At 44.7% G+C, this 18,220-nt stretch overlaps 1 protein-coding gene and 1 long non-coding RNA gene across 3 annotated transcripts in view; one reads left to right on the top strand and one right to left on the bottom strand.

Moving 5' to 3' along the window:
* Positions 1-18,220, bottom strand: part of PRKN (parkin RBR E3 ubiquitin protein ligase) — a 1,360,680-nt gene that overhangs the window by 199,412 nt on the left and 1,143,048 nt on the right. For both annotated transcript variants that reach the window (XM_040448602.1, XM_040448601.1), the window contains exon 8: positions 7,891-7,952. In XM_040448602.1, coding sequence (XP_040304536.1) covers positions 7,891-7,952 — 62 coding nt within the window. The remainder of the gene's footprint in view (positions 1-7,890; positions 7,953-18,220) is intronic.
* LOC121013075 (uncharacterized) overlaps positions 1,621-18,220 on the top strand; it is a 17,956-nt gene continuing 1,356 nt past the window's right edge. The window contains exons 1-2 of the long non-coding RNA XR_005782488.1: positions 1,621-1,763; positions 7,158-7,224. This is a non-coding gene — a long non-coding RNA (uncharacterized LOC121013075). The remainder of the gene's footprint in view (positions 1,764-7,157; positions 7,225-18,220) is intronic.

Genomic DNA, 18,220 nt, shown 5'->3' with positions numbered 1-18,220 from the left:
GTATAATCAAATGGGGGTTGTATTTTGGTGGTCTGTAGGTAGTTAGAAGAGTTGAGTTGGGTAGAATATTATTCTATAATGAAGCAAGGGTCACAGGTTCAAATCCCATATGGGCAAGTTAGCTTCCCCTTTCTTGCCAGCCATTGGCTGCCTGCTAAATACTGGTGGTCACTCGAGGGGTCAGGCTGGGAAGGGTCTGCACCTGACTACCCTGAACCCCTGGAAAACCACCCAAAAGGTGGTAGGAAGACAGACACCTCTCCATGGTGATATTTGATTTGCATGCTTTCATAAGAAAAGAAAGCAAAAAGGAACCTAAAATTTAAAACCGCGGCAAATGTGAACAACAGGAATAGCAGGTAAAACTGGGAAATGTTCTGTCAAAATGAGTCACAGCTTGTCAGCAATCTGGGAGCTGCATGGCAGCCTTTCAATTTCAAATCCCCTGAGCACGGAGGAGGTGGGTTTTTGTTCCTCCGTGGAATTTTCCAGAGTATCCTTTTGGGGGCACTCAGGTACAGCTACAAAACTACCCCTCCGCAGGCAGGGACCTGTCTTGCTTTCCCTCCCTAAATTCTGGCTTCTGTGAGGTCTTAACCACGAGCACCAGGGGAATCCCTCCCTGGAGCCTCTCGTAACCCCCCCGTGGAGGAGAGGACTCCCCATCAGAAATACCATTCACTGAACTACGACTCTGTCCCAGGTGCCGGTGCTGACAGACACTTCGTCTATGAAGTTCATTCTCTGCCCACTCTGGGAACTGGAACACGAGACCACTGAGTCACAAAGGAGTTCGGTCCCTTGCTGACCTTCACCCAGGCAGGAAACCCCCAATCCCACATCAGAACTCAGGGCTGTGGCTCTAAACACCACCCTTTCCCCAAAACCAAGCTGCTTCCATTTTCTCTCTTTTTCCCTTTTTATTAAAAAATTTTTTTTCAGCTCACTCTCCCACAGTCATCTTTTGGAAAATAATGAAAAACAGCTTATTATAGAATTTCCTTTTCGGATAACACATCTAAAATAACTTTATAGAGAAGCACACATTCATGATTAATCCATTTCTCCTTGCTCTGCAGACGATGGCCTATTTTCTGTTATGTATTAGAATTAAAACACACACACACACAGAAAACAAACACTCATCAAATCCTCAGTAACCTTAATCTTATTTTTCCTCATTTGCAGGTAGTTAGCCCCGGGAGAGTTGGTGACAGCCTCTGTGGGTGTGCCCGCCACATTGCTCTTTGTATTTTCTGTTCTGTTGCTAATGTTTTCTCCATCCCTGGACTCCTGTCATGGGTTGATGAAATAAATTGGCTACAGAAAGGGCCGGACCTTGATCACTGCATAGAGAAACCATCAGAAATCATCAGAATGGCTGAAATCAGATGTAAGGAGGAAACAGATCAAACAACACCTAAAATATAATTGAAGCGATAGATTATGTCCTGGATTGCAATTTATGAGTTTTTTTTTTCTTAAAGTTTTTATTTATTTTTTGAAAGTTCTCTCTATGCTGCATGTGAGGCTCAAACTCACGACCCCAAGATCAAGAGTCACATGCTCTACTGACTGAGCCAGGCTGGCGGCCCTGAAGCTTTTTTTTTTTTTCAGATGTTTTTGATGACACAATGTCAAAAAATATTTCGACTTCCAGTGGCTGTGGAATCTTCTGGAAAGGAGGTCAAGACCATTGCTTTCTTTGTCCCTTGTCCTTGCTGTGGCCATGACAGTGCTCCTCAGAAGGCAAGGCTATGAAGGTGGGTAACCTGCGAACCGTTTTCCTCACAGGGGTTTCTACAGTGGGTGTGACCCCCAGAGACTTCCGAAGGCTTTGCAAACAGGACTGCTAAGCATGTGCTGTTGATCAGGCAGGCAGCAGAGGGCAGGGGGGCCCATGGACACATGTTATTTACCCTTTGCTACAGTCCCTGAGAAATGGTTTACGAGTGGTACTACTGTTGGCCTCCAAGCTCAAGCACCCCACCCTCAGAGGAAGGGGGTTCGTCTCTGACTTCCTTGAGAGGTACTTGGTGCTCATCTCCTGCACCCTCGTCCTCCCTGCCTCTCCCTGGGCTCTCGTTTCTCTAACATACTTCCAAATGGAGCTCCGTAGGGTTCACGTGGTCCCTTGCCTTTTATCTCCCTTTGGCAATTGAGGGACTGAAATGATGTGTCCGAGGGCACTTGTAACACACACTGATAACAAGTTTCATTTCATGGACTTAAAATACCATCTGCGTGACAGGGACTCCACATTTATCTCTCCATCTTTGACCCCTGACCTCCGTCTCCTGTGAGTTCCAACTCATACACCCAAATCCTGGCTTGCCTCCTTCTCAATGCTTCCGGCCTAGCAAATCTGCTCAGGGTTGAGCCGTGGGTTCCTCACCTTCTTACCATCTTACCCATCTTGGTAAAATAACACTGTGGGACTCCTTCATTTCCCTGACCCACAGCTAATGAGTCACTGAGACCCTTCACTCTATCTCTGAATATTCACTTCTTTCTCTTTCCTCTGTCGACCGTCTTAATCCAGACCTTGTCCATATCGCAACAAGACTAACCATTCTTGAAATGTAATGTAGTTAATGCCAGTCCCGTGCTTAAACTTTTAAGAATTTCCCATTGAACTTAGAATTAAATCCAAACCTTGACCATGGCCTACATGGTCCAGCTGGGTCTTCATCTTTCATCATTGTCCCTCTTGTTCATTATTTTCCAGCCACATTGATTTTTATGCAGTGCCTTGAACAGGACAATCTCTTCACCTCTTGGGGGGTCACTGAACATGTGCTTTCCTCTGCTTCACATGCTCTTCCATCCGCTACTGAGATCCTAGCTCAGTGAATAGTGGGTGCCCTCTCAACCTTTACTTCATGGCTCCGTGGCTCCTTATCTACAATAGGTTAAATCTCAATCACTGTTTTCACCTTGGCACGTATCACGATTTGTTCCTGTGATTTCCTTGTTTGCCATTTCATCTAACACTAGCACAATAACAGTACAAGAAGTATTCACAAAATGTCTGTTGAATGAATGAAAGTTTCCTTAAAATTCTGGTGATTGAAACTAAGGTGGGAAAAACTGGTGTAAATGGAGGTACTTCTGAAATGCAGTTCTCCTGAAGGCTCTCAAAACCCTATGGACTGACAGATGTCATTCCTGGTTTGGTTTTTTTGTTTATGTTTTTTTTTTTTAAGGCTTACCTTGAACTTTAGAGTAGCTTTTTACCTACATTGTGATAATATCTTTGCTAAATAGTTTGGACCGGGGTGGAAGGGGGGGGGGAGGGGAAGGAGAGGAGTTTTATGAATGTGAACTATCAACACATATCAGAGATAGGGCCAAGAAGCTAGAGTAAATACGTTAAATTCCAAGGATTTTTAAGTGTATTTTCATTTTTGGAAGATAATTACTCATACTGTTTAATGATTTATTTTTATTTTGGCTCTCAAAAATCAGGTGCCTGTTAAAGACCAAAGCAAGTGTAAGGGAATCACATACAGAGAAATTAGATAACCAGTAAGCATCTCCACCATCCAGCAATGGATTCGTTATCTAACCAGTATCTGTGTTCATCTTATCAATTCACTTTTAGGTGAACATTACACTTATTTTATTGCCTACCTGATTACTACTAGTTTAATCTACTGATTGAGTATAAAGAATGAAAATGCTATTTAAATCAGAAACATTTTGGGGCGCCTGGGTGGCTCAGTCGGTTGGGCGGCCGACTTCGGCTCAGGTCATGATCTCACGGTCCGTGAGTTCGAGCCCCGCGTCGGGCTCTGTGCTGACAGCTCAGAGCCTGGAGCCTGTTTCCGATTCTGTGTCTCCCTCTCTCTCTGACCCTCCCCCGTTCATGCTCTGTCTCTCTCTGTCTCAAAAATAAATAAACGTTAAAAAAAAATTAAAAAAAAAATCAGAACCATTTTAGTGTAGCACTTAGTATTTGCAACTTCGCCATGCTATTTATTTACAAAAATTCTAAGAGATGGTTCACCGTTGCTCCTCCTTCTCTACAAATGGAAAAGCCACGGTAGAGAGGGACTGAAATGACGTGTCCAAGGGCACTTGTACCACACACTAATATAACATTTCATGTCATCAAGTAATGAAAGCTGCCTCAAGCACCCAGAGAGAGCCGGAATGTTTTGCCAGCTCTGGGCTAGAACGCCCACCCCAGGGGCTGGAGCAGGGGAGCTGCTCTGCTTTTTCTCTGGAGACTCAGCCATACCTGCCCTGAGGCCACTAGCTTTTGTCGTGTGTCATCGGGGATAGAAATGTCCTGACTGATGCACGGGTTTATATCAGTCCCCAAAGCAGTCCCTGGCTCCCTTGTCAGCTTTCTAGTCTGACCCCCCGCCCACATGTGGCTCTGTACACCCCTTTTCTCTACCCCATCTTTCAGTGGCCCCAACTCCCGCCCCTGTGCGGGGGAAGCCAGGGCCGGGCAGAGCAACTGCCCTGTGACTTCAGTCTACTCCCGGTGTTTCTCTCACATTCTTTCTTCACTGAAACTGGCTCATGCCCTAGGACACCACTTCCCTGACAGCTCCCTCAAATGTTCTCTGCACACTTTGTACCACCAAGCATTACGCTGTTACATTCTAAGTAGAACGGTCTTATTCTCTCCCGAAACCCTCCAGCTTTGACTTTCAAGCCATGAGTCTCCATTGGGTGTTCTTTCTCCATCTACAGCCAGCTCCTGAGCCCCACCTCACTCACCCTCTCTATCTCCCTGCTCCCTCTACCCCCATTTCTTGAAGATCCAGTTCATGACTCATCAGAGTTCTTTCCAAGTCTGCTCTGGTGATAATTCTGGAGGATCTCAGTGTCCACACGGGCCACACCTTCCAGTGCCCTGGCTTCCTGAGTCTGTGACCGCAACTTCTCTGGTCAACTTGTTCTCTATCCTAACTCAGCCACCAGCCCTTCTAGCCCTCCCCGGCCCCACCACAGCTGTTCCCTGCCTGCCTCCACAATCTCGACGTTGGCTGCACGCCTCCGCCAACACCTACTTTTCCAGCTAAACCCTTCAAACTCTAAAACTCAAACTTGCAACTCAACCTCCAAAAATTATTTGGACCCACTGGGACCTGGAACCGATGGATCCAACCACCTTTCCTGTCCCTGTCTTTTCATATCCCACTGCTCTGCTCTCCTAGCCGAAAACCAAACTCTGAGTTAAACCCAACTCTGCACTTACTGGGGTTGTGTCTACGCAGTTGAATGGGACACAGGGACACCAGGCTGACGGATCTCACTCCAAACTCATTTCTTTCCCAAGTTTGTTCACTTCCTACCCTCCTAAATGACATTGTCATTACCCTTTCCTCTCCCTGGAAATCTCTCCCGCCATCTCCACTCTCAGCTGACAACTTCGCTTCTTATTTCCCTGAGATGAGAGAAGCATAAATGACAACCACCTTCCATATTCTGCCATCATCCCCACTGCCAGCTGAGCTGCCTGTAATCTTGTCTCAGGCTGAGCCTACACTCAGTTGTTGTGAGCCAGGACATTGTTCCCGACAGTCTCTCCTCTCCCCTGCATCTCCAACTTCCCACTCCTCTACAGAGTCATTCCCACCAGCGAATAAACATTATCTTGCTTCCACATTCCTCCACCCCCAGCTACCTCATTTCTTTGCTTTCCTTTATACCTAAATTCCTCAAGAAAGAAGTTACCTAGGGGCGCCTGGGTGGCTCAGTCGGTTAAGCATCCGACTTCGGCTCAGGTCATGATCTCACAGTTTGTGGGTTCGGGCCCCACGTCAGGCTCTGTGCTGACAGCTCAGAGCCTGGAGCCTGTTTCAGATTCTGTGTCTCCCTCTCTCTCTGCCCCTCCCCTGTTCATGCTCTGTCTCTGTCTCAAGAATAAACATTAAAAAAAAAAAAAAAAAAGAAGGTACCTATATTTGCTCTCTCCCATTCTTCTTCCCATCTCACACGAACACAATTCAAGCAGGCTTTCACCCCCACCCTCCCCTGGTCAAGGTCACCAATGAATTCTGTGTTCATTTCTCACCCCTCATCCTGCTTGGTCAGCACATCAGCCCTCCTCCTAGAAATGCCTCCTGCCTTTGGCTTCCGGTTCACACTCTCCTGGATTTCTTCCTGCCTCACTCCAACCACACCTTGCATTTTGTGATGCTTTTTACATTATGCGTTTACATATACATTCAGGTCTCCACTCACAAATCACCTGCTCAGTGAGGTTCTTCCTGACCACCTTATATAAAATTTCACCTCTTCCCCCAGTTACCACAACCCTCTTTTTGGCTTTATTTTTCTCCATGGCTATAAAAAGCACCTAGCACAATATATACTGAACATGTTTGTGTGTATATAACTTAGCAGTTTTCCCCTGATAGGTATTTCTTTTTCATTTCTTTATCCCTATAACTAAAAATGGTATACAGCACCTGAGTAGGTGCTCAGTAAGCACTTGCTGAATGAAAGCAAAGGAGGAAGGAAAAGTGTTTTTTTTTTTTTTCAGGAAATAAAGATCAATATTGCTGTGACGCACTATGTCTCCATGTTGCACAACTAATCAGAATAATATTGATTTTGATTATGGCTCAATTAAATTTCTAGGAGAATGCAAAGTGGCCTGACTTTTATGCAGATCTAAGGAGATGATTGCAGTTGGCTTCTTTCCCTGCTAATCACCAATGACTCTAACACAAATATGGAAATAATTTGCAAATATTGGTACAAGTTAGAAGAGAAAGCTCCATTATCTGGGCAGAAATGTCAGGGTAACAATCAGTAATTCTTACTTCAAGAAATCTCACAGGAAGACGGCTGTGAGATTCATGTGTTTCGTAAATAGATATGTCTGAGGGAGCCAGTTAACAACTCTTACCTGCAATGGAGGATAGCTGATTTTCCTTATATTTGAATGAACACTTATGCCCGCTGAATTCTGGAATTTGAAGTCTTTAAATAATGAAGGAAGCACGCTGAAACCTATTAATTCAGGGAGTTGGAAAGAATTCCACTTTTTTATCCTCCCCCAATTAATCCCTTTCTGCTTTTAATTTAGTATTGGACACAGTGGGGTCCAAACTTGCAACATACACATACCAAAGAAAAACACAAACCAAAAACTTATCAACGACACTGAGCGGCCCCATCTCCCTTTGCAGGTTTTCCCGTACAGACTTGGCAAAGACGACCCTTGGGAGTAAACCACCATGTTGTCAACTACTTGGTGTGTTTCAAAAATAACTTGACATCAAGATTTAACATAATACCATGGAAACTAATTCTATGTAAAGACCAAGAAATTTGTTTTGACGTGGTCAAAAGTACATGTGCGCGCGCACGTGTGTGATTCAGCGCCTTGAATTATTTACTTAGCACATCTGTTTAAAATCTGACATCTCGCTGAGCACCACACTACTCAAATCATCTACTTTTGATGGGCCACCCTTTGTATATAAGTCACACGTTCACATCCATAGAGAAAGCGGCTGCGGTGAAATACGGATAATGTGCACCGAGTGCAAAAGTCTGGTGAGGAGAGCTTGCACACTTGCCCGCTGCCATCATGTCAGGACCGTCTGTGACGACTGGGCTCTTAGGCATAATATATCTGGGCACTTACTCGCTTGCCTATCTGCCGCTACGTCGGGCCTGCTTACTGCTGGCGTCCTGAGACGAAATGCTCTGGCAGATGTAAAATTAATAACCTGTCAGATCTGATGGATAGAAGAGGAAAAGAGTGTCCTCACACATATCTGCGGCATGGCTTTCTTCCCCATTTTAGGGCGCCAAGGGTCAGGAGACACACTCTACCTCCCTGGAGAGCACCCAAACTGTCTCATTAGTGTCTGTCTTTCACGACACCCTGGCACCGCCTTTGAGAGGCTGACTCACCTGCTCTTCTCCAAGGATCCTGAAGTGATGGAGCTCTTTAATCAAGGAGTTGGGGCAGCCAGCTGTTGGAGAAAAGAATTAATCGTAAACATGTTTTTCCCATTCTGGGCGGTAATGTGCTCTCACGTGCTGTTATGACTATCAGCCGCAGTGTTGTTGGGGAAGACGCAAACACCTACCTGCAAAACATGTTCTCACCAACAACAAAAAAGCCATACCTCCAAGGGAGCTATGGCTGCTGCCTGGTCCCCCACTGTGACACTGGGAAGGGGCCACAGGTGAGCCCAGCCAGGTCTTTTCTCCCTCCTGATTGTGACCTGGGCTTTGTGGAGCTTTAGGCCACCATAACACTTCTACCCAGGACATTACTTGTCCCTGTTATACAGCCAGGATTCTGTGGGGCCAGAGTGGGAGAGTTGGTGAGTATAGGTGCATTTCTCTTGGATATCATGTCTCACTTCCTCAACTCTGAAGACTGGGCTCTGCACACGGACAGTTAAGAATGAAGACAAGGGTCGCCAGATACCATATCTTCATGGGATTTGGCTGTAGTGTAGAACCTTGTCTGGTTGTTCCAGGAGGCTCTGTCAAGACCATTAGGATTCTGGGGGCACCTGAGGGGCTCAGTTGGTTAAGCACCCAACTCTTGATTTCAGCCTGGGTCGAGGTCTTGTGGTTTGTGAGTTTGAGCTCCACATCAACCCCCTACATTGGGTTCTGCACGGACAGTGTGAAGCCTGCTTGGGATTCTCTCCCTGCCCCTCCCATGTGCTCTCTCTCTCTCTCTCAAAACAAATGGATAAAATAAGAAAAAAAGAAAAAAAAAAAAGAAAAAAGACCATAAGGATCCTGTTTTTCAGTTTGGAAAGGGGCTTTTATGGAAAGGACCTGGGAAGCGAGCCAGGAAAGCCTGGTTGCCATCACCTTCCATCCTACCCAGTCAATAAGAGCCTATTCGGGCTTTCACATTTTCTTTCTTCAGTTGTAAAGAGAAATAGATAAATAAATTATATATATGCATGCCAGCACATGCTTAGTTATCATTTAAAATATGTTCCATCCCTGTCCTTTTAATAGGATAATTCTACATATTACTTTGTAGTCCTTTATAATATTAGCTCTACTAACAAAAATTGACACAAAAGCCTATTTCTTAGATACAATCCCTGGATCACATAATCTGTTGAAGTTTCTGCTAAGGAATCGTGTTGTCTGCAAAATGTACCAAAGCAATCACTGTGCTGTTTGTCCATGTTATTCTGCATTGTGCTGTACAAACGATGGAAAGTACTGAGGATGTTTGTCTGGGTGGGAGGCAGGCTGAGGAAGGAGGGAGCTGTCGTATTCATGGGGGAGGGGTGAAGGAGTTATCCTTTGCAAGAGAGATTAGATTTGTGCTTTATGCTAGAAGGCAGGACGAACACAAACAGGCAAAATTACAGCAATAGATTTTGATTCAATGTAAAGAAATTTCTAACTGAAGACTGGAATATATTGCTTTATAAGCTAGTAACTGCAGCTTTTCAGACACAGACTAAATGACGGTTTCTGCAGGATATTTTAGAGACGAATTTGACTGTGTCAGCTCCAACTCTGAAATTCGGTGGTCATGTAAAACACTGAAACACGGTTTTAGTTTTTGATATTGTATTTGATCCAGTCTTTGAGATTATAACATTTAATACTTTGAGAAAGTGGTTTATAAATGTTTACTCAAGTAGTACAAAAGAATTTTAAAAATATAAACAAAATGTACAACAGACGAAGTCACCACCTGACAATAGGCCAAGGAAAGAAAAGAAAATCCTGAGGTGAATGTTTTGGTGGAAAATGTAGTACGTTAATTGCCTCAGGCATGCCCAGTACTATAAAGAAGAGAAAGTAGATCCTTGACATTAGAAACTGTACTTGAACGGTGTTTGTCCAACTGGTTCTTTCTGAGATGTTGTTCATGTCAGAGTTGCTACTCTGATAATTATCTGGACAATTAGTAAAAGTTACGCTGGATCATTTGGCCACAGCTCAACCCAAAAACCGTGGTGGGGGGCTCCTGGGTGGCTCGGTCGGTTAAGTGTCTGACTCTTGAATTCAGCTCAGGTCATGATCCCAGGGTCGTGGGATCAAGCCCCTCCCTGTGCTTTGTGCTGAGTGTGGAGCCTGCTTGGGATTCTCTCTCTCTTCCCATTCCCTCCCACTTGAGTACTCTCCCTCTAAAAATAGAATAGAATAGAATAGAATAGAATAGAATAGAATAGAATAGAATAGAATAGAATAGAATAGAATAGAATAAACTTTCTGAAAACAAAACAACAACAAAAAACTCCCCCACAAAAACCACAGCGGAAGTTTAGTCTCATGTCGGTTCTTTTGCACCATCTTGGGAACAAGCGCTTCTGTGAAACTAAGGAGAGAACAGAGTTCCAGGGATGCATTCCCCACACGTGGGGGTCCCGTGGTCTGGCACCAAGGGTAGGAGGCTCATATGAAGGAGGAAGCATGGGCACAGGATTGTAGGGGTTGTGGGCATGCTCTGATCAGGCGAGGCTGGCCAACCATCCAGGACCTCGTCTGCATCCCAAGAATAACTTCGTTTCAGCAAATGCCAGCACCCGCCATACCACATTCATAGAGTTAACTGGAATACTTTTTCGGTTTTCTGATTTTATTTATATTTAATTTATAAGTGTTCATTTGGGCTTTCCACTTGTATAAGCATAAAACATTTATGTCTAAATGTATTTCTAGGCATATTTAAGAGATTATTTTATGAAATAATCACATTTAACCTTAGAAGTTTTAGAGGACCTTTTTTTTTTTTCTAAAGTCATCCTTTACATCCCTCCAATTTGAGAAAAACTGATTTGACTTATTTTATTTTTTAAAAAAAAATTTTTTTTTCAACGTTTTTTATTTATTTTTGGGACAGAGAGAGGCAGAGCATGAACGGCGGAGGGGCAGAGAGAGAGGGAGACACAGAATCGGAAACAGGCTCCAGGCTCCGAGCCACCAGCCCAGAGTCTGACGCGGGGCTCGAATTCACCGACCGCGAGATCGTGACCTGGCTGAAGTCGGACGCTTAACCAACTGCGCCACCCAGGCACCCCTGATTTGACTTATTTTAATGCCAGGTAAAATAAGAAACAGAATTTAAAATTAGCCTGTCTTCAAGATTTGTATTCTAACATTCTCCTAAGATGTAACTACAAGGATTGATGTCAATGAGTGTTCCAATATAAACATCTTTCACAGAAGACTAGATAATTACCCGGAACACCTGGTAGGTGGAATAAAATACAATAAACAAGGACAGACCCAGCATTAGTTAGAAGGGAAGACTTGGGAGGAGTCAAGATACTTGAGAGACCATGAAGGGGCATCTGTAATGGTGGTCACCACAGGAACACCGGTGTGGGAAACGGTCAGACTCAAACTTAGTGTGAAGGTGAGTTGGAAAGTCACAGAACTGGAAACACAAGATACACAGGCAGAATTCAGTGGTGTAAGGAGGAGGGGTGGAGGTGCAGGAGGAAGAAAGAGCCTGGCAAAGAAAGACCCCATGGCGTGCTGCTAATGGTGGTGAGGTACTCCTGCTTTTTCCAGATTCCTCACACAGGGCCTCCACACGCACATGGCCATGGGTCATCTTCTGAAGCCTCAGCTGTCTACTTGGACCGGTCAAATCCTCACCGTGGCCAGCATCTTCTGTTTTCAGGCCCCGGATGGATATCTCTCGAGATAGCAGATCAAAGGGTCCCATTACGATGTGCATGTGGGACTCATGCCATCCTCCCACGTGGCCCGCAGGCTGGTGCTGCACAGTCTCTGAGCCCTTAGGCCATGGCCGCCTGCCCTGTGCTCCTGACCACCCAGCAGGAGGCTGTCTCAGGCCTTGGCCCTTGCTTCTCCCTCTCTCCAGAGAGCTTTTGGTCCCGACATCTGCATGGAGGCTAAAGTCCTTTCTCAAATGTCACCTTCTCAGTGGGGCTGTTTGGGACCACCCTGTGTGAAACTGCAGTCTGTTTTCACCACCGCCAGCACCCTCATCGCCGCTGTATTTTCTCCATAGCAAAATCAGCTTCTAACGTACCCTATACCTCATGTATTTTCTGTCACCCACTGCTGAAATGCAAAAATGACAAGGGCAGGGATGGCCACTGCCTTGTCACTGCTGTATCGGCCACTCCTGGAACAGTGCCTGGCTGTGGCAATTGTTCAACAGCAGGTGTTCCATGGATGAGTCACCTGCCATGCGCTCACTGACCACCCAGCTGGGTGACTGTGGCACCTGTTAGGGTCTCCTGCGCCACCGTGCCCTTTCCCTTCCCAGAGGCCTCAGCTCTGAGCTCCAGCCCTGCAGGTGCTTTGCTTATTGGTTAAGTGGCCTCTTTTGACCTCTCACCTCTCCAGGCAACCCCCCCCCCCCCCCTCCACCTGCCTTTCTTTCTCCAGGTCCAGTCTTGCCAATCACAGCTCGTGTAGCAGCGGGGGCTAGGAGGTCTAAGAGACGTCCTGACATTGACTTGATGCCGCGTCCTTGCTGAGTGTGCTGCTGCTGCAGATTTGGGGTCTGCTCTCAATCAGGACCTGGGGGAGGCTTGCCCTTCACTCTCCTTTGGCCAGCATCCCTCTCGTCTCCCTTGGGGACTCTCCAAACCATCGCCTTCCTTCTTAATTAACCTCTAACACTTCATCCTCAAAATGCGACCTCATCTGACACAGGTGTAAAAGCTCTCGTGAACGTGCAGACAGTAGAGACAGGGGCTCAGTTCCCCTCAAGGAGGGACCGTAGCGACAGAGCTGTGCCTTGAGCTGCAGACACTTGCCCCATCTGAGGTCACGCCCCACTCTGCTGCCCGGGACAGGGAGGGGACTGCCAAGCTGGTTTGTCCCGACACCAGCCACCAGGGGCAGTGTTTGCCCCTGGGCCTTGTAGGTGGCTGAGGCTCTGTCAGGTCCAAAGGCAGTGTGACTCCTTAGTCTGCCCAGTCCCCACCCTCCCTCTCCCTTCCCAGGTGCAATCCCAGTGCACACCTGTACCCTGTGCTCTGTCTCAGACTCAGCTTCCGGAGAACCCACCTGGCAGCCTTCAAGTGCACCGCTCCTGGATTTCGAATCCCTGCCCAATTATGACCCCCTGTATCTACCCGTCTCGATTCCTCCAGACTCAAAGGGGAAACAGGAGTCGTTCTTCCTGGTCCCGCCTGTCCCTGCTCAGCCCCTGGTGGGCCTAGCTCACCACTCACTTCTCCGCTCACGCTCTGCCACTCTGTGGCCTGTCCACTTAAACTAAGTATTCAAGTTTCCCCTTTATTTAGTTACTCCCAGCACCACGTCCTTCACCAAGAATAATCACCTTCTTGACCTCGAACGGCAGTTTTGAATGTATGTGAAAGCAACATGGAATGACAAAAAAAAAAAAAAAAGGTGAACGTATTGCTAACGATATTAATGCGTTCCCACATCTAATGGCTGCTGCTGCTACTTCTTTTAAAAAATTTCATTTATTGGGGCACCTGGGTGGCTCAGTCAGTTAAGTGTCTGGCTTCGGATCAGGTCACGATCTCATGGTTTGTGAGTTTGAGTGCCACGTCGGGCCCTCTGCTGTCAGCACAGAGCCCGCTTTGGATCCTCTGTCCCTGCCACCCCCCACCTCTGCCCTTTCCCAGCTCATTCTCTCTCTTTCCCTCTCTCCAAATAAATAAAAATTAAAAAAAATAAAAAAATAAGAAGTTTCATTTATTTAAAAGGGAAGTGGCTACTTGAAACAATTGCTACATGAGCTATTGTCTTGTGAAATAAAGGTCAGAACATCCTTTTTCAGCTCTCACAAGTGAAGGGCTTAGAAATTAGTACTCCCATCTGAAAAGCAGCAACTTTTTCTTAGACCTATCAGAGAACGGATGTCACCCTGGAGTCTCAAGAGACAGGCAAATCCAGCAGGGGACAAGTAGACCTGTTTACGTGGAGCGGAAGTCACCAGAACCACAAAGCAGTAGATACCTTTAGGTGGCAATTTTGACGAATTACGGGTTAGAAGGCAGCAATTGTCGGAGTGCTTAAAAATGGACAGAATCAGAAATGTAGGTTAGATGCTGAGTCATTTCCCTTATCAGAAGGAATTCTGTAACATGTTGGCGTTAGCAGATGATTTACCAAACGCAAGTCCCAAGACCATCCAATGGCAGGTTTCATAGTTGATGTGACGGGGACCCGATTACTTTCTCTAGTCTTGTTAGATTAGAGGGTAAAAACCATTATTTGTCTTGGGAGTACAAATGTGAAGCTCTAGCTTGCTTGCAAAACATATTAACCAATGTGAGGGAGAGAAACACTGAATAGTAGAACATGTCTGATGCTAGACATTTACATTTGTCATTATAGTCTTTCCTTGAAAAAAAAATTGCTGAGAAATGAACTAAGTATCAGTGTTGCATCCAGAACTATTTTAGGTGTCATACAGAAGTAAAAGCAGCGTAATATTGCCTGCGAAGACTTTACAAATCCACCTGGGTTGAAAGAACAGACTAAATGCTCACACTTCTGTGAGTGCAGAATGTGTATAAAATCAAGAATGTGTGAGGCATAGACATGCATTTCAGGACACAGGGTCCTTCCTAAACATGCCTGGGAAAGAGACACTGGTGTTCAGACAAGGAGGTATTTTCTTGGTTGTCACTGTCCTGTGATCCCCTTCTGCCACCCTCCCATGGGCGGCTTCTATAGTCTTTTTACCTACATGCGGAGGTGGGGGTAGAACTCTGGGTCCCAGTCTGCCTCCCCCCTCCCCTCAACCCCCTCCCAGGTCCCTGGCCCAGGAAGAAATAAGAAATAATGATGAAGCAAGAGCAGGAGAAGGAAATGAACCACTAACTAGCTGTGGAGTCTCGGGTCAAAGATACTGTGTCAGATCTAAAGCCTTAATTTCCTACTTGCAAAAACAGGAGTAAGAATATTTAATTATGGGGTTGCTGTAAATGATGTGTGTTGCTGTAAATGATGTGTATGGGTATCTACATGGTTGTATATCTATGACCTAGGAGAGCTCTTTGTACAAGGTTGGCTTTTAGTGGATGCTAGTTGCTATTTTGAGTCTCTGGAGAGCAGGGGCACTTGTTGGACTACTTGAAATGGTTGTTCTGCTTCTACAAATACCTTGTTGCCTGAACCTTCAATATTTGGAGGCCAATTTTGCTAAAGGAGCCCAGTATCCAATTACATATTTGAGATTTATTATGACAATATGTTGAGAAACAATAGATTTTCAAGCATGTATATATGTGTGTTTATAATGTGCATACACACACACACACACACACACATATATGTTCACGTGATCAGATTATACGTGTTTAGAAAAGTATGGTTAGTATACACTTATGGCTTTAATTTATTGCCTTTTATTAATTCATTTATTCACTTACTACAATAATCTCAAATGATTAATAAGTAATTTGATTTTTTATTTGACATCTTAAAACTTTATGACATGTTTTTTTACTTTTGAACTAGCTGGAAGATTTTATTTTGTTTTATTTTTTAGTTTTTAATTTATGTCCAAGTTAGCATATAGTGCAATAATGATTTCAGGAATCAAATCCAGTGATTCATTCCCTAACACCCAGTGCTCATCCCCATAAGTGTCTGCTGAAAGATTTTTTTTTTTAAATCTCACTCGTCATCTCAAATTGCACGATTTATGTATCTGTGTTTATAAAGTGAATTAACAGAGGCAATCGGGAAAATGACTTAAGCCCCAGATCGCCGAACATCCACTTACTCAAATACGCGAAAGGAAAACTAACTCGAATTTTTGACAAAAGGGACAGTTAGCAAGCGCTTAATGTACCTCCTGTGTAGCCTTCTGAGTCAGCCATAACACATAGTGAGGGCATCACGTGAGCGCGTATGATCAACAGATGGGTGATTATGGCAAACAAACCGTGGTTTAAAAACAAACATTCTACAAAGATGTCAAAGAAGGGAACTCATGACTCACGTTTCTGTTTAACCAGAATGGATTTGTCTTTTTTTTTTTTTTTTTAAATTGATGTATTTATTTTGTGTGTGCCCACCAGTGGGGGGAGGGGCAGAGACAGAGGTAGAGAATCCCAAGCAGGCTCCACGCTGTCAGTGGAGGGCCTGATGTGGGGCTCGAACCCACAAACAGTAAGATCATGACCTGAACTGAAGTCAGGAGTCAGACAGTTAACCAACTGAGCCACCCATGTGCCCCGGATTTGGTCTTTATTTGGGGAGGCAGAGGGAGTTCTGTGTTCCACTTGTGGCTGGTTTGTAATAGGAAAGGTCACTTGCCTTTTGTCACCCAGGTTGTGAGTGACAGAGCTGAGTAATGGACAATTCCACCTTGAAATTCTACCTTTAAATCCCGGACTCTCTGCACTGCAAACTACTTTCTGCCCTGTCCTTGTGGTTTCACAAAAATGCATATTAGATTTTGCATATAAAATGCCATAAGTTCAGAATTTCATACACCACATTATTTGAATCCTCAAACTAATACGATTAGTCTGTTTAACTTGAACACACTTTTTCTTGTGTCTGGGGGAGAAAATATTCTACTGTAGAGACACCAAAAATCTATGCACGACAACAAAGAAAACAAAAACAAGACAAAATTTTAGAGGTTAAAAGTGTTCCTCATGGAGTGACAAAGAAAATGAACAAGAAGGGGGTATGACCACGGGCTTTCTCTGGTGGTAGAGCCAGTCTTTATATTCATACCATATATCCTTGTATCCTCCAAGAAGATAATACGCTCAACGCAAACGCGTTGGCCGACATAGAAACCTTCCATCAATGGCAACTAGTTAAACTGAATTAAAAAGCCTTTTTAGGGCTCCTCTGTGGAGTAGGAGTGCAATTTCTGTTGTGTTTAACTATTTGTTAATATCTGCTTTTCCCACCCTGAACACAGACTCCTTGAGAACAGGGGCTTGCTCATAGCTTCATCGAGGGCCTGGGAACTGTGTCTGGCACAAGGGTGATAATAAATATGTGCTGAATGAATACATAAATTAAGAGGGAAAGGCCATTGCCTTCTGGTTCTCACAAACAAGAGCACTGGAAAACAGACGACTTTACAAGCCTATGCAGAGTTAATTTAAGGACCTGTGAGAGAAAGTCTATTTGCCCTGGGGCCAGTCTCGTAAGATCTCAGAAATTAATTCACAGTTTAATTAATTCAGAAAAAATGCATACCTAAAATGCAAAGTTTAATTTTTAAACACAAAATTTTAATATACTACTACTCAAGCAAGAAAGAGCTCTTTAAATGTTCCATTTCCTACTGGCCTTGTCAAAATAAAGCTAATTTTCAGCAAGAGTAGACTTCTGTTGTAAATGGAAGACAGAGGCCAGGTCTGCCGTGTGGGTTAAGATGGGGGCCACCTTGATGGCTGGTCACTCAGACCATTGTGGAAATGTCAAAATATCTTCCTTAAGATAGCCACACAACTGCCAAATGAAATCTGATGATTTTGTTTATATCAATGGCAATCCGATCTAACTTTTGTATTTTATTGACTTGCATGCATTTGCTTTCTTCGATGATCAAAGATAGATTTATATAACTCATAGTCGTGTGTTCAAGAATGAAAAACTATTAGCTGTTACTATCCCTAGACCAGCCCCTTTGTCGGGACAGAAATACCTTTTGTAATGTCACCCACAGTTGCATTTCAGACCCTGTCTCAAGACTTCGGTGCCAGGGACCAGAGGAACCAGAGGGTCAGCCAAAGATCCATTCTAATAATGAGGCATTCTTGGGGCACCTGGGAGGCTCAGTCGGTTAAGCGTCCAACATCAGCCCAGGTCATGATCTCATAGTTCGTGAGTTCGAACTCCGTGTCGGGCTCTGTGCTGACAGCTCTGAGCCTGGAGCCTGCTTTGGATTCTATGTCTCCCTCTCTCTCTGCCCCTCCTCCACTCACACTCTGTCTCTCTCTCTGTCCTTCAAAAATAAAAAAAGTAAATACATAAAAATAATAATAATGAGGCATTCTTGCTGTCAGAAGGATCTTTCTGGATGCCAGTTTTAGCTTTAGAGAGATAGAAATCATATCCAATCCTTTTAAGCCCTATTCACCTTCTCTGTCCTGGGGCAAATACCCATTTGCCTGCAATAATCTGTAATATATGTGAAAATCTATAGGAGGCATCCACATGTTAATTTCCCTTCCCTCTATTCTTAGATTTGGGCTTGTAGTTGGCAACATTCCTGGCCGAAGGTGGTAATGGGAAGCCTCTTGTTTATTTGTTGTTGCCACACTCACCCACTGTATTTGGCTTCAGATGCCTGACCACATGCGGG

The sequence above is a fragment of the Herpailurus yagouaroundi genome, unplaced genomic scaffold, assembly GCF_014898765.1.
Source record: "Herpailurus yagouaroundi ecotype Mexico unplaced genomic scaffold, PumYag 198, whole genome shotgun sequence".
NCBI classification, from domain to species: domain Eukaryota; kingdom Metazoa; phylum Chordata; class Mammalia; order Carnivora; family Felidae; genus Herpailurus; species Herpailurus yagouaroundi.
Note: the sequence above shows the minus strand (reverse complement) of the source record. Positions and strands in the feature narration are given on the sequence as shown.